Consider the following 12,317-nt stretch of genomic DNA (forward strand, 5'->3'; position numbering starts at 1 on the left):
AGATTCGGCAGTTTAGTCTAGTCGTATTACTCTCGACGTCAATGGATGTCGACGGAATGAAGGGGGAAAAAAATCAAATAAAAAAAAGAACAGTGGGCAGACTCCCCACCGCCGATGGAGAAAAAGAGAGCGAAGAAAAGGGCGACATGGGCCACTAGCGCAGTCATGATGCCCGTACATATGTAGTATAGTAGTAAACTGCATAATGGGCATCAGTATCCGTAATAAAAATACGATTATGGTTACTTCATTAGCCAACGATGGGGGGTTATGGCCCAGATGGATGGATGGTGAACGGCCACGCCGCCGCCAAAAGATGGGGAATCGGGGGCGTCTCGTGCTTGGACGATGGGCCGATGGCCATGCGGGCACCAGGATTTGCTCCAGTGAACAAGCAACAGCCAAGAAGACCCCAGGAAGACGCTGGTGAAAAAAAGTCCTTCGCCGCGTCCATGTATGTAGGTACTCGTAGACCTAAGACCACGGATGCGGAGTAGATAGAACCTGCAGCCAAGAACGCCCCGTCCGTCCCCAAGACTCTCGTCCAAGGCTTGACTTGCTAATCTCTCATGACTATTTTCACCAAGTGCGTGTACTTAGTTACGGACATGCACTTGGTGCAACGGGCTGGCTGGCTGTACGTGCTGTAGTCTCGCTTCTCACGCTCACTGTCCACAATTCTCACATTCGTTCTCACTCTCCACAATTCTCACATTCACTCTCACTCTCATTCACACTCTCATTCTCAATCTCATTCTCAATCTCATTCTCACTCTCATTCTCACTCGCACTGCACACTGAGTGAGTACAGTCTTGACAGCTTCACTCACTCTTTTTTTTCCCGCCATGCGACGACATCTCATCCTCTCGTTCCAAGTCACACGACATGAAACATGCCCGCCGTGCATCTTCAGCGCGTCAGGGTCGCCGGTGCCGTGAGTCTGTACGGAGTACACCACGCACGCTACATACCAATCAAGGGGTGGGTGATCGATAACCATAAGAATGTCATGCAAGATGTACTGCTACCATGTCGAGGCCCCCCGGTCACGGTCGACTCGCTCGTCGAAACTCCCTTTCGGCCCGTTTCCTAGCTGTCGACGTCCCCCCCCCCTTGGCATTTCACTTATACATACGGATACTATGTATGCATACACTACAACTTACGCCGCTGCCCCCCGCAATGTTTGTGTCTTCGCCTCTGTCATTCGCCGCCATCGCACCCTTCATTTCTCCCGCTGTTTCTCTCGCTATATCTATCATGAGGCTGGATTTCGCTTTCCATCTCGAGCGCCACAATGTAATGCGCCAATGTGCGAAGTACTACTAGTGAGCGCCAAGTTGGAAGGGGGGAGAGACGTTCGTGTGTGTTCTCGCTCAAATCCCCGTCGTCCGCGCATGTCATATGCTCCCGTTCGGAGAGGGCTGCATGATAGCACATCCAACGCATATTCCCGTTTTGCCCATCATCGTCAGCTACGAGTGAAATGCTGCCTTGGCTGGCCCAACCAACAGGCATCGACCCTTGGATCGTCGACTGACCTTCCTCCCTCCCTCCAGCGTTAGCGTCTTGCATCAACCGCTCACGGCCAATCCTGTGATTCGGCGCCCTCACACCCACCTCGAGTCTCGCAGTTCACCGTAATCCATCCATCCATCCATCCATCCATCCATCCCTCCATCCATCCCTCCCTCCGCTCCTACGCCCGGTCTTAGTCGCCGCCACCATGCAATGTCTCTTCCAACTGCCGACCCCGTGCCCTTTGCGCCTTCTTTGTCATCCCGGTGCCCGCTGCCAACTAAACGGCACCGTTCCTAGTGTACACTACCTTGGTGTGCCGTAGGAAAAGGCCGAAGCGGCTGTTGACAGATGCCGCCGCAGCTCGCATCCCCGTCCGGTGTGCCGTTCGCTTGTCGACGACCTGCAAAACCAACTTCTCTCATCCCGGCCCACTGGGTCAGGTCCGTCCTGACTCTCATCCCGGCCAACGTCCACAACCAGTCCAAAGCTTCGTTGGAACACCAACCCCCCCCCCCCCCCCCCCCCCTTGGCCAATCGGGTCTCCTCGCAGTCGCCCACATACCCGCTGGCTTCTTCGGGCCTTCTTCGTGCCTTTCTCCACCTGACTGCACCAAAGTGTCTAGGTGCGGTGGGCTCCGTACCAAGTACAGACCGAGAGAGGTCTGCAGGCATCGCAATCCGCCTCGTACGACTGTCCGTCTGGATGCTTCCAGCCTGCTCTTCCGCCCTCATCCATAACCAGCCCGGTCGGCTGCGTCGAGACTCGTCGCCCCAGCCACGGCAACATCACCGGCCCAACAAAAGGAGCCCACACGCTCCCCGCGCTTGGCAGTCCGAAGGCGTCGCCGGTCCGAACCACCATGGCATGGCATGCTGCGGCGGGCTCGAACACTATTTTCTTCTTCTTCAACACGCGCCAGCGGGCGCATATAACCAATCCACCCACATGTCATCCCCCTCCCGAGACAGTTCCACTAAAGGCCCGATATCTCCAGAAACGCGGGGTCATTTTCCCCCGGAGCCCTCCCTGCGGTTGACCGCTCGCGTGTCGGCCATGCTGTTCGCGACTCGGAACCTGGCGCTGACAGCTTCAGTTGCGGTGGGGAGACCCAGAGAACCCCCCCGGTCGGTGCGAGCTGGCGCGCGGGTTCCTCATCGTCCCGGAGCTTTGCGAACGAATATGACGCACCCTCCTTAAGAGATGAACCATGTCGTCAGGCCGAACCTGCCCGAGCTCGGAATCCTTCCATGTGCGCCTCCAGCGACGTCTCCGTCGTCCGACTCGACTCCTGTTCACCAGGCGTGAATAGCTACGCCTGTAGATCACGAGCAACGAAGCTATTGCCAGAGCCCCCCCCCCCCCCTGCGGATTTCGGACGGCTACCGACAGGCTGATGTGGCCTTGGAGGGGCTGCGGCGCTCGCGCTCTGTGTCGTCCACGCTTTCAAGTCTCCGGGGAGCCTGGGGACGGCCACGCAGGTCTGGATCGTGTCCACGACGGACGCTCAAGCTGCGGAGAGCGCTTGCAATAGCCAGGGCCGGGCCCTAAGCCGTCTCCAGGGTATTTCCTTGACCCTGTTGTGGGAGTTTGGTGTCTGCCGGTGTGCTACGTAGTGAGAGCACACATGCCGATCGGATTCCTGTTCAAATGGCAGAAGGCAACGACGGCCCGGGAGAGCTTCTTGAGGTGTGCGTTGCTTGGCCTTGTTGTCATGTCGGGCAGAAGGACGGAAAGCAACGGCCAGCTCCAGGCCGTCGTGGGCTACTTCCAGCACCGGTTCTGCTCATTGAGCTATCATGCTGCAGCCAGTCACCCGAGATCCCGCGTGAAGTTCAAAGTCTCCGGTGTTCGTCTCTTTGCATGAGCCGAGCCTGCGGGCTTGTGCCATCATCGAGAGAAGCTCCAGATTCGCCAGTGACGTGCTTCTCGTGGAGTCACCGCACTGCGCGTTCTGAAGTCCAAACTCTCCTCATTAGTCGTGATCGGCAGGTGAGACGCGAGACTGCCACGACCAATCTTCGGCCACTCCCAGACGTGACGGATGTTCCTGGCACGCCACTCCTCGAACCGCCAACATGTCTTTGGATACATGGGCAGCATTCATGAACAGACTCCAGCAGGGAGTCCTACAAGGCGTCGCTGGAGAGTCTTGGATATCTATCCTATTGCCGGGTCAGACCACCACGTCGCGAAGAGCCCGTGCGGACTCTCCGAGATACAAGAATCGGGCCGATGATTCCTTTGGATACCAGACAGGGGTGTCGAGATGGAGCATCGAGGGCGAACGCCGACCCCGCGCTGTAATATGTTGACGACAGATTGAGATGAGATCAGTCATTTTCCCCCGGGTTCGTTCTGTTCCCACGCTCTCTCCGCAGATCCATAAGGCGGGGGACGATGACGATGTCCCCGTCGTCTCGGATATCTCTAACCTCCTGACCAAACCATCGGGCCCTCGAACTTGCCAGTCCGGGTCATGTAACCATCAACCATCGCTTGACGTATACGATCTGGTACAAAAAATCAAATGAATCCAATCGGACTCCCTGAACTCGGACACGGTGATTTCTTGAGAGAGGAGAACCCCGGGGTGCTCCGCAAGCTCCGGTGCCGGGTGCCACCGCCGCTGGGGCCCACTTTTAGGTCCGAGACGGTCGGCGGCTCCGCTCAAATACCGGCACTCGGGTACGGCATTCCATTCGAGAGCGGAAAGGCCTTGCCGTCAACTGAGATTAAATAAAAATTGGCGTCTGGCCCGGCTCTCTGGCTGGGAGAGTTTAAAAATGGCCGAAGGCTGCCTTGAACATGGCGGATCATCGCGGACCCTAGAGCGTCTGCCCCGCCCCCCGTCTCTTGTGTTTGAGAGCCGCTCACAGCTGCTTGGAATTTTTCGTCACCCAATCACTAACAATTCGCATCTTTTCTAGCATCTCCCGCAAATTTTGTCGGTCCCTTGGCGGACAGAAGCAGGCTCCGCTCAATCTCGGAGGCTCTGGCTCCGGCTCTGTAGACCTTCGTGTCGCAGCGGGCTCCCTCGCGCCCGCCTTTGACGCGACGATGACGGCGTCATACAAGCATCTCACAGATGACGTTACTGTTTCATACTGATCAAAAGTCCAAGCATGGCGTAGCTCGTTCGTCCAAGTATCATTTTCATCAGCATGCGTGGCTCGCCACGAGGGTTCGTGGTGGCCCGCTCTGTCAATCAGTTCCGTGTCGTGTGGTGGCAAAAGGGAGCTACTGACAAACAGACAAAACTACCTTCTTCTTCCGTCCTGTTTCGGACCTTGGAGACCGTTTGCTTGGATATGATTCATTCACCCGTGCGATACGTCAAACCCCGGTCTAAATCAACGTAGGACGGCAGCATGTCAAGTGATGCGGCGGCTAAATGGTAATCCCCGACAAGCTTAACCTAAGTAGATTGCAAGTTAGATGTGCTTTTATTCCCGGCAAATAGAAGACCCGCCTTCATGTCGATCCCCAGCGTAGAGCAGTGACACGGGCTGGGTGCCTCCTGGCGCTTGACTGCATCCGTCCCTCCGCATACTCGCGACACTCCATCTTTGCCGCCTTCGTGATGGGCCCTTTCTTTCTCCGTTGTAAAGCAAGGTCTCCGAAACGCCAAAAGAGTCCCATTCTGACCACCTCCTTGGGCTCGATGTATGGAGACACGTGGGTGGATGTGGAAACCGCCCGCCCGCCCTAATGGGAAACGGAGCAGCTTGCTCTTCAGACTCGGTTCTTTGGCCTCTACATCCATGACGTTCCTTGCGTGCCTCTCGGCACAATCCTCGGCATTGGTCAGCTAGATGGCAAACCGGGGAGCCACGTCGTTCGGTACCGTCTCCGACTTACCGGCAGGACTGTCACGCGGCCCAGCGCCCGCGACTAATGTGCCCCGGCACCCCTTGGCAACGCGTGTAGTGATTCTACCGCCAAGAGCTGGCCGCGCTGCCGTGGATCGTCGTACCCTCCCAATGATCGACGCTCTCCCTGGGACTGTGGTAGGGAAGCAGGGACTCCGGGCCGCTTAATCTACAGTCCACGGAAGGTTGTGTGGGATGTCGTCATGTTCCTATCTGTCGACGTCTGTGATCATAAAGGAGGCCCCAGCACAGTCTTCTCCTTCTCCTTCTTCATCTCACGCCTCCAACCTCAGATACCAAGCTCAGTCAACAACTCTCCCTCCTACCGGTAACACTGTCCATCATGAAGTTCCTCGCCCTCGCAGCCGCCCTGTCGGTGGCCGTCACCGAAGTCTCGGGCCACTACATCTTCCAGCAGCTGTCCGTTGGTTCCACCAAGTACGGCGTCTACGAGCACATCCGGAAGAACACCAACTACAACTCCCCGGTGACGGGTAAGCGCACCCCAGGCACGCCGCCTGTGCGTGTGTGGGAGTAAAACCGCTGACGCTCTCTAGACCTCGCCTCGAACGACCTGCGTTGCAACGAGGGTGGCGGCAGCGGTGCGCAGACCACGGTGGTCAACGTCAAGCCCGGTGATTCCTTCACCTTCACCCTCGACACCGCCGTCTACCACCAGGGCCCCGTCTCTCTGTCAGTCTAGTGAGACGAATCACTCGACGCACCTGCTGACGCGTGCCCAGCTTCCTTTCCAAGGCCCCCTCCCACGTGCAGGACTACGACGGAAGGTATGCGGACCCCGCGTCGCTTGAAAGGGGGCGCCTTGCGCGTCGAAACAGCCAGGGTTCAATGCTGACTTGTTTTGAAAAAAAAAAAGCGGTAAATGGGCCAAGTTCAAGGACTTCGGCCCGACCTTCTCCAACGGCCAGGCATCGTGGCCCCTGAGATGTATGAACAAGAGGGCGTCCGCACTTTGACGTGACGTCTCGAGGCTGACCGGCGCGCCTCTAGTGACCTACCAGCACACGATCCCGACGTGTCTCCCCAACGGCGAGTACCTGCTGCGCGTGCACAACATCGGCATCCACAACCCGTGGCCTGCTGGCATTCCTCAGTTCTACATCTCGTGCGCGCAGATCAACGTGACGGGCAGCTCCGCCCCGGCCAGCTCGTTCGCGCCGACTCTCAGCATCCCTGGAGCTTTCAAGAACACCGACCCTGGATACACCGCCAACGTACGTATATTCCCCCTGGAAGACAAGGGGGCGGGGTAGCAAGGTGTGGGCCGTGTGGGCAGAGGGCGCAACCGGCTGACGATTTTCGTTTTTGTTCCTCTTTTTTTGCAGATTTACCAACCTGGCTTCACTTCGTACGAGGTCCCTGGAGGCAAGGAGGTAAGTTTCTGAAATTCGTCCTAGGGGTGCCCGCATGGACTAACCGATCATCCTTAGTGGACGTGCTAGTTCTGTGGCCGCTACCATTCGTGAAGAAAAAGACATAAGACATCGCGTGCTCGAAAGGTAGTCTCCTCGCCAAGGGGGGGGGGGGGAGGGGGGGGAGTTCAACTCTTGTGTGGAATACTGGGAAGCTTGTCCAAGAAAACCCCTCAACCAGTAGTCGGGCCAAAGCAGACCAGATAATAAGCCTTGGCCTCGCGTCGATGTTGGAGTCTATTACGCTCGCACTTGTGTTGAAGATGGAAATATAAACCAAGACCCCGCATGTTTTCAGACACCAAAGCACCCAACCGCTGTTCCTGACCGGTCTGTCTCATGGCCGCTGGCCGGGATTCTAAGCATCCAAACCCACGTGGGCGTTTCATCGCGCCGTAAACTCGAAACATGGTGAATGGCTGGGAACGTTGACCAACGGTGATTTGGCGCCCGCGTTCTCGCGGTTCAATAGCTACCCGGTGCTACATGCTTTGTATATGCTTTGCGAAGTGACGAGAACGCTCTCGAGAACAGCCCGTCCTACACCCACCAACATTCTCGAAAGGACTGAAGGTTTGTAGCCAAGGCTCATGGTCTTCCAGGATCCAGGCCCGCGGTCCGAGTGATGGGTGGTCATGTTTCTCCTCACTTTAGGCAAACCATATATCGACAGACTGCGCAAGGTTCAGAGCAGGTCGCGTGCATAATAAGAGTGAGCGGCCGCGCTGCCAACACCACACGCCACCGATCCTCCCCAATCACGGCAGTTGCAGAGCTAGCCGGTTCATTGAAGCCATGTGTCTATCGTCACGCCTCTTGGATTGGGTCTGACTGCGAGATCGCCACCAATGCCAAGAACTCAGAAGCCCATGGGTTCGTCGTCTTGGCGTGCTTGTCCGGGCCTACCACGCAGAGTGTGTATGCGCCTGGCCGCCATGTGAATCATCCACTATACGTGCGGCCCGGGAGGGGACGGGGGTTCTCCCCCGTAACACGGGAAAATTCACCGGCTATATTCAGCCAAGTCACATCGGGACGACTCGGCAATCTAACTTCGACAGCCATTTGTTTCCCATTAGGCAAGTGCAGGGACGGAGCCGCGGACGCTGGGCCCGTATTTTCCGAACGCAGCCCAGGGAGGGTGGCCGGGGCCCGTTGATCTTGATCTTGATGGTGCTGGTCATCGTGCTGGCGCCGGCAAAAAGGGTGAAGAACGACTCGCGATGGGGATGTGTGTGTTTGTGTGCTATAAGTCAATGCTGACCGCTGCCGGGAATCCCCCCTTTCTCATCTTTGCTTCTCCAGAAACAGCTCTGCGAACCCTCTGCCACTCTGCCCCTCTGCATCTCTGCCTATCCATCGCCAGCAGTCTCTGCCAGTTTCCCAAAGGGCGTTTCTTTCTTCCCAAGATGAAGACTTTCGTTCCAGTCCTGGCCGGTCTCGCCGCCTTTTGCGACCTCGCCTCGGCTCACTGTAAGTCGTCGTCCGCAACGGGACCCCCCGGCCCACCCCCGGAGTGCCTCCGTGACTGACCTTCCCCCCCCCCCTCCCCCGCTCAGACCGCTTCACGAGCCTCGTGGTCGCGGGCCAAAACACGGGCGAGTACGTGAACGTCCGGAGGAACACAAACTACAACAGCCCTGTCGTCGACGTCACGAGCAAGGACATTGTCTGCAACGCCGGCGGCCTCTCGTCGGGCTCGGCGACGGGGGTCGCCACCGTCCTGGCCGGATCGACCGTATGCTTCCCTCTCCTTGCTCTTTGCGCAGCTCGTCCCTCTAACGCTCGCGCAGGTCGGCTTCGCCATGGACCAGGCCATCTACCACGACGGCCCCGTCACCGTCTGGCTCTCCCCCGCCGGGTCCGCCGGCGTCAAGAACTACGATGGAAGGTGAGTTTCCAGCATCATCCCCAACGCACAACTCTTACTGACGTACGGATTCAAAAAATAAAGCGGGCAATGGTTCAAAATCTGGGAGCTCGGGGCGCAGACCGGCAACGGTCAGATCAAGTTCCCCGCCTCGAACAAGGCCGCATTCAACTTCCAGATCCCATCGTGCACACGTACGTCATGCTGCCCGCCTCTCCCCATCATCCCCTCCTTCTCTCCCCCCCCCTCTTTTTCTCCGCGTGATGGCCTTCGAGACTGATCCGTGCGGATGAACGTTAGCCCCGGGAGAGTACCTCCTCCGAATCGAGCAGATAGGGCTGCACCAGGCCAGCACCAAGGGCGGGGCCCAGTTCTACATCTCATGCGCACAGATCAAGGTGACTGGATCCGGAAGCGGCCAGTTCTCCCCGGCTGTCAAGTTTCCGTACGTCCACCCCCAGTAGTGATCCTGTCGCTGGCTTGCTAACACCCCCTTCTCCCCACTAGCGGCGCGTACACGGGCACCGAGCCGGGCATCATGATCAACATCTATTACCCTGTGGTAAGCCTGAGTCTCTCCGATCAGGAGCATCTTGTCGACGAACCAAACTGACACACCCTCGCAGCCGACGACGTACACCATCCCAGGAGGGCCCCTCGCCACGTGCTGATATAGAGTAACGCAAGCCAAGGCGGGATCAAGAGGGTAGTCTCGTCACACCAAGATACATCACATTACGTCGTGCCTTGGCGTAAATGGACATACGAACACTCCTTCCCCATGTATGCATGTATGTGAGGTTGGTCGACGACATGCAGGAACAGGGTTGTGTATATATAGGAGAGCGGACAAGCTGGTTTCACCAGAAACTTTGATATATTCTGTCTGCCAAGATCTGCGTGCAGTCGCACAGCCTGGTACTGTTGGCATTGCTGCCATTCCGTGACTCTAATACGCCCCGGACGATTTCACTCCGGAGGGGGGGGGGGGGGGGGGGGGGGGGGAGGGGACGTTTGCCAACACCATGACTCCGGTCACTGGGACCAAAAGCAGCGAAAGAAAATTGTCCGAACCACGCTGTCCCCTCCCATAAGAAAAGCAGACAAAACAAAAAAGATAAACTTGAGAAACGCCTCAAGTTTTCCAAGAAACTTCAACACCTCCAGTGGATCATTGAGAACGTCACAAATCGTTAAAAGGTCCCGCCAGTCATCGGCGATCGGCCCACACCGACCGGGCCGATCATCGTCATGGTCATCGTCATCATCTCCGTCTCCGTCTCCGTCTCCGCCAAACAAAGCTCCACTCCGCCGGGCCCCCCGCGGCCGGCTTCACGACGAAAAGGGGTTCCACATTTTATCGGGGCTCCCCGGGAAGTCAAGATATGACTCGGGAACGGGACTCGACGCCGTCATGGGCCCGACGCGGTAGGTGTTCAGCGCGGCCATGTCCAAGGCCAGGCTACCAGACCCGTTGAGGTCCCAGGGGGCTGCCGGCTGGCCGACGGGCATCTGGTTCGCCCGGAGACGGCTGCACTCGTTGGCCAGGAGCCTGTAGGCGCAGCAAAGGGCGTCGTTCTTCTGGCTCATGTCGTCGAGCTGCTGCTGGAGCTCCTCGAGGCGCTGCTCCTTGCGCTTCCGGTAGGCGCGCTGGTTGGCGCGGTTCTGGGCGCGGCGCTTCTGGGGAAGGGGTGTTAGTCGCATGCGGGTGGCGATGCCGTGGCCGGGGTGTGATGAGCTCACCGAAAGCACCGACTCGCTGCAGTTCTTGTATCTGTTGGCCCTCCGGCCCTTCTGGGCCGACTGCGAGGGGTCTTCTGACGCGCTGGTGGTGGAGTGCCCGTCGTCATGTGAGTCGCCGCCCTTGCTGGTGTCTATGCTTGAGGTCGGGCTCGGCGGGCCCGACCAGAGTAATGACGGTGTGCAGTAGCCGTTCTCGTTGGACGCCTGGCAAGCACACGTTAGCCTTCCCATTCCCCACCGACGAGAGTGCAGCGGGCTGAGCATACCAGGCGTGAAGCAAAGTGTGCCGAGATGATGTCGTAGGGTGTGTTGCCGGCTGTCATGGATGAGAAGCCGGAAGGCATGGCATATGCCTGGTACTCGGATGATGATGAGCTGTTCATGGTAGGCGTCGTCCGGTAGGTTGACTCTTCTCTCTCTCCTCTCTTCTCTCTTCTTCACCCTTCTGCGTCGGCGGGCAACGAGAACAATGTGGGCAAGATGGCGAGCAGTAGTTTATCAACAATGGCGGTGATGTGGGTTGATGACAATGATACTATGATAGGATTCACTTGCTCGAGGATACAAGATGGTTTTCAAGATGTGGGATGGCCAAGGTGTGGGGGTATGAGATGGGATACAGACAGACAGACAGCAGCGTGGCGGCCTGGGAGGGAGAAGGGGGGTGGCAGGGCGTTTATATAGATTTTATCTTTTTATCAGGTGAGAGGGAGACATCGCCAGGTCATGTCCGAGAGGGGATGAAAAGATACGACGAGTCTACGACTAGCGGCGGCGAAAGAAGAAGAAGACAGGGGCCTGGTGTAAGGAACATGGAGAACATGGAAGCATGGGGGAACTTGGCTGGAACCACCAATGAGGACATTGGGGGTAGCGGACTGGCGTACGGTGACGAAAGAGGCGAGTGAGGACCTGCATATGGAGTCAGTTACTCCCATGTCTGCCCGTATGGGCATCTCAGCCTTTTCGTAGCTGGGACTCGGTATTCAGTGGCGTGATGGTCCACCACTGTACGTATGTCAATGGCGCACAGGGGAGGGGGGAGGGTATGGCTCGACTGACGTTGGGCTCGGGTTGGAGGGAAAGGCAGGGGTGGGGGGAGCCGCCGACGTCCGTGTTCCCTGTGGATGTTTGAATCGAGGGTGCGAGGCTCTCGGTGCATGGGTAGGAGTAGATGTCCGTGTGTGTATGGGTGCGGGTGTGGATGTTTGTGTGTGTGTGTGTGTATGAGTGTACGAGTGGATGAGTGGACGGATGTGAATGTGAATGAGGATGTGTGTCCAGGGTGGTGCCTCAACCAGACGCTAACGCAAATAGAGTAACGCAGCACACATGCTGGTCGGATTTGGAGTACGCGAACCTCGTCTTGCCGAGTTCTCTCTCTCTCTCTCTCTCTCTCTCTCTCTCTCTCTCTCTCTCTCTCTCTCTCAGGGTCAAAAACAAGCTGCGTTTACTGTTGTGGAGGGGGGCGCATAATTCTCGCGCGGTGAGACGCAGACAGAGCAGAGACGAGCATGACCTCTTCTCCGGATTGGGTCCGTTGGATGCCGCGATGCCGACAGACCAGTCGCGTGTTTCCGGCCAGAGATGGAGACCCGAAAGACGAGCGAGAGAGCGCACGGGGACGTGCCGGGAATAGAAGCACTGCTCGGGATGTTGTGGGCCCGCCGCTCATCCCGGGCGCTGATCATCGTTGAGAGAAAAAGGAAAGGAGAGGGAGAGAGTGAGAGAATGTGAGACAGACAGACAGACAGACAGACAGACAGACAGAGTAGGACGGGTGAGAAAGAGAGCTAGGTAGTGAGGTGAGGCTGCCCCCGAGTGGTGTGAGGGATTCCCTCTGGCCGCGGAAGGGATCCCAGCATTCTTTGACGGGAAC

General features: G+C 57.6%; 5 protein-coding genes across 5 annotated transcripts; 4 read left to right on the forward strand and 1 right to left on the reverse strand.

Moving 5' to 3' along the window:
• Nucleotides 1-2,074: 2,074 nt before the first annotated feature.
• LY79DRAFT_560955 (uncharacterized protein) lies at nt 2,075-2,886 on the forward strand. Its single transcript, XM_060558379.1, has one exon. The coding sequence runs from the start codon at nt 2,226-2,228 to the stop codon at nt 2,718-2,720; it is 495 nt and encodes a 164-aa protein (XP_060411645.1). The 5' UTR covers nt 2,075-2,225; the 3' UTR covers nt 2,721-2,886.
• On the forward strand, nt 2,877-3,663 carry LY79DRAFT_298857 (uncharacterized protein). Its single transcript, XM_060552271.1, has one exon. It carries the CDS (start codon nt 3,171-3,173, stop codon nt 3,627-3,629), a length of 459 nt encoding a protein of 152 aa, XP_060411646.1. The 5' UTR covers nt 2,877-3,170; the 3' UTR covers nt 3,630-3,663.
• Nucleotides 3,664-5,481: 1,818 nt separating this feature from the next.
• Nucleotides 5,482-6,933, forward strand: LY79DRAFT_705327 (fungal cellulose binding domain-containing protein). Its single transcript, XM_060565005.1, has 7 exons — nt 5,482-5,886; nt 5,950-6,085; nt 6,136-6,180; nt 6,270-6,340; nt 6,404-6,627; nt 6,739-6,786; nt 6,844-6,933. Exons 1-7 carry the CDS (start codon nt 5,736-5,738, stop codon nt 6,853-6,855), a joined length of 687 nt encoding a protein of 228 aa, XP_060411647.1. The 5' UTR covers nt 5,482-5,735; the 3' UTR covers nt 6,856-6,933.
• A 1,301-nt stretch (nt 6,934-8,234) lies between these two features.
• On the forward strand, nt 8,235-9,366 carry LY79DRAFT_520397 (cellulose-growth-specific protein; the record flags this gene model as incomplete). Its single annotated transcript, XM_060555234.1, has 7 exons — nt 8,235-8,298; nt 8,385-8,563; nt 8,619-8,716; nt 8,780-8,889; nt 8,996-9,140; nt 9,203-9,257; nt 9,322-9,366. The coding sequence occupies 7 exons, from the start codon at nt 8,235-8,237 to the stop codon at nt 9,364-9,366; spliced, it is 696 nt and encodes a 231-aa protein (XP_060411648.1).
• A 661-nt stretch (nt 9,367-10,027) lies between these two features.
• Nucleotides 10,028-10,821, reverse strand: LY79DRAFT_592075 (uncharacterized protein; the record flags this gene model as incomplete). The annotated part of the gene is made up of 3 exons (XM_060561368.1): nt 10,028-10,375; nt 10,439-10,642; nt 10,705-10,821. 3 exons carry the CDS (start codon nt 10,819-10,821, stop codon nt 10,028-10,030), a joined length of 669 nt encoding a protein of 222 aa, XP_060411649.1.
• Nucleotides 10,822-12,317: the final 1,496 nt, after the last annotated feature.

The sequence above is a fragment of the Colletotrichum navitas genome (genome assembly GCF_030913465.1).
Source record: "Colletotrichum navitas strain CBS 125086 chromosome Unknown LY79scaffold_53, whole genome shotgun sequence".
NCBI lineage: Eukaryota > Fungi > Ascomycota > Sordariomycetes > Glomerellales > Glomerellaceae > Colletotrichum > Colletotrichum navitas.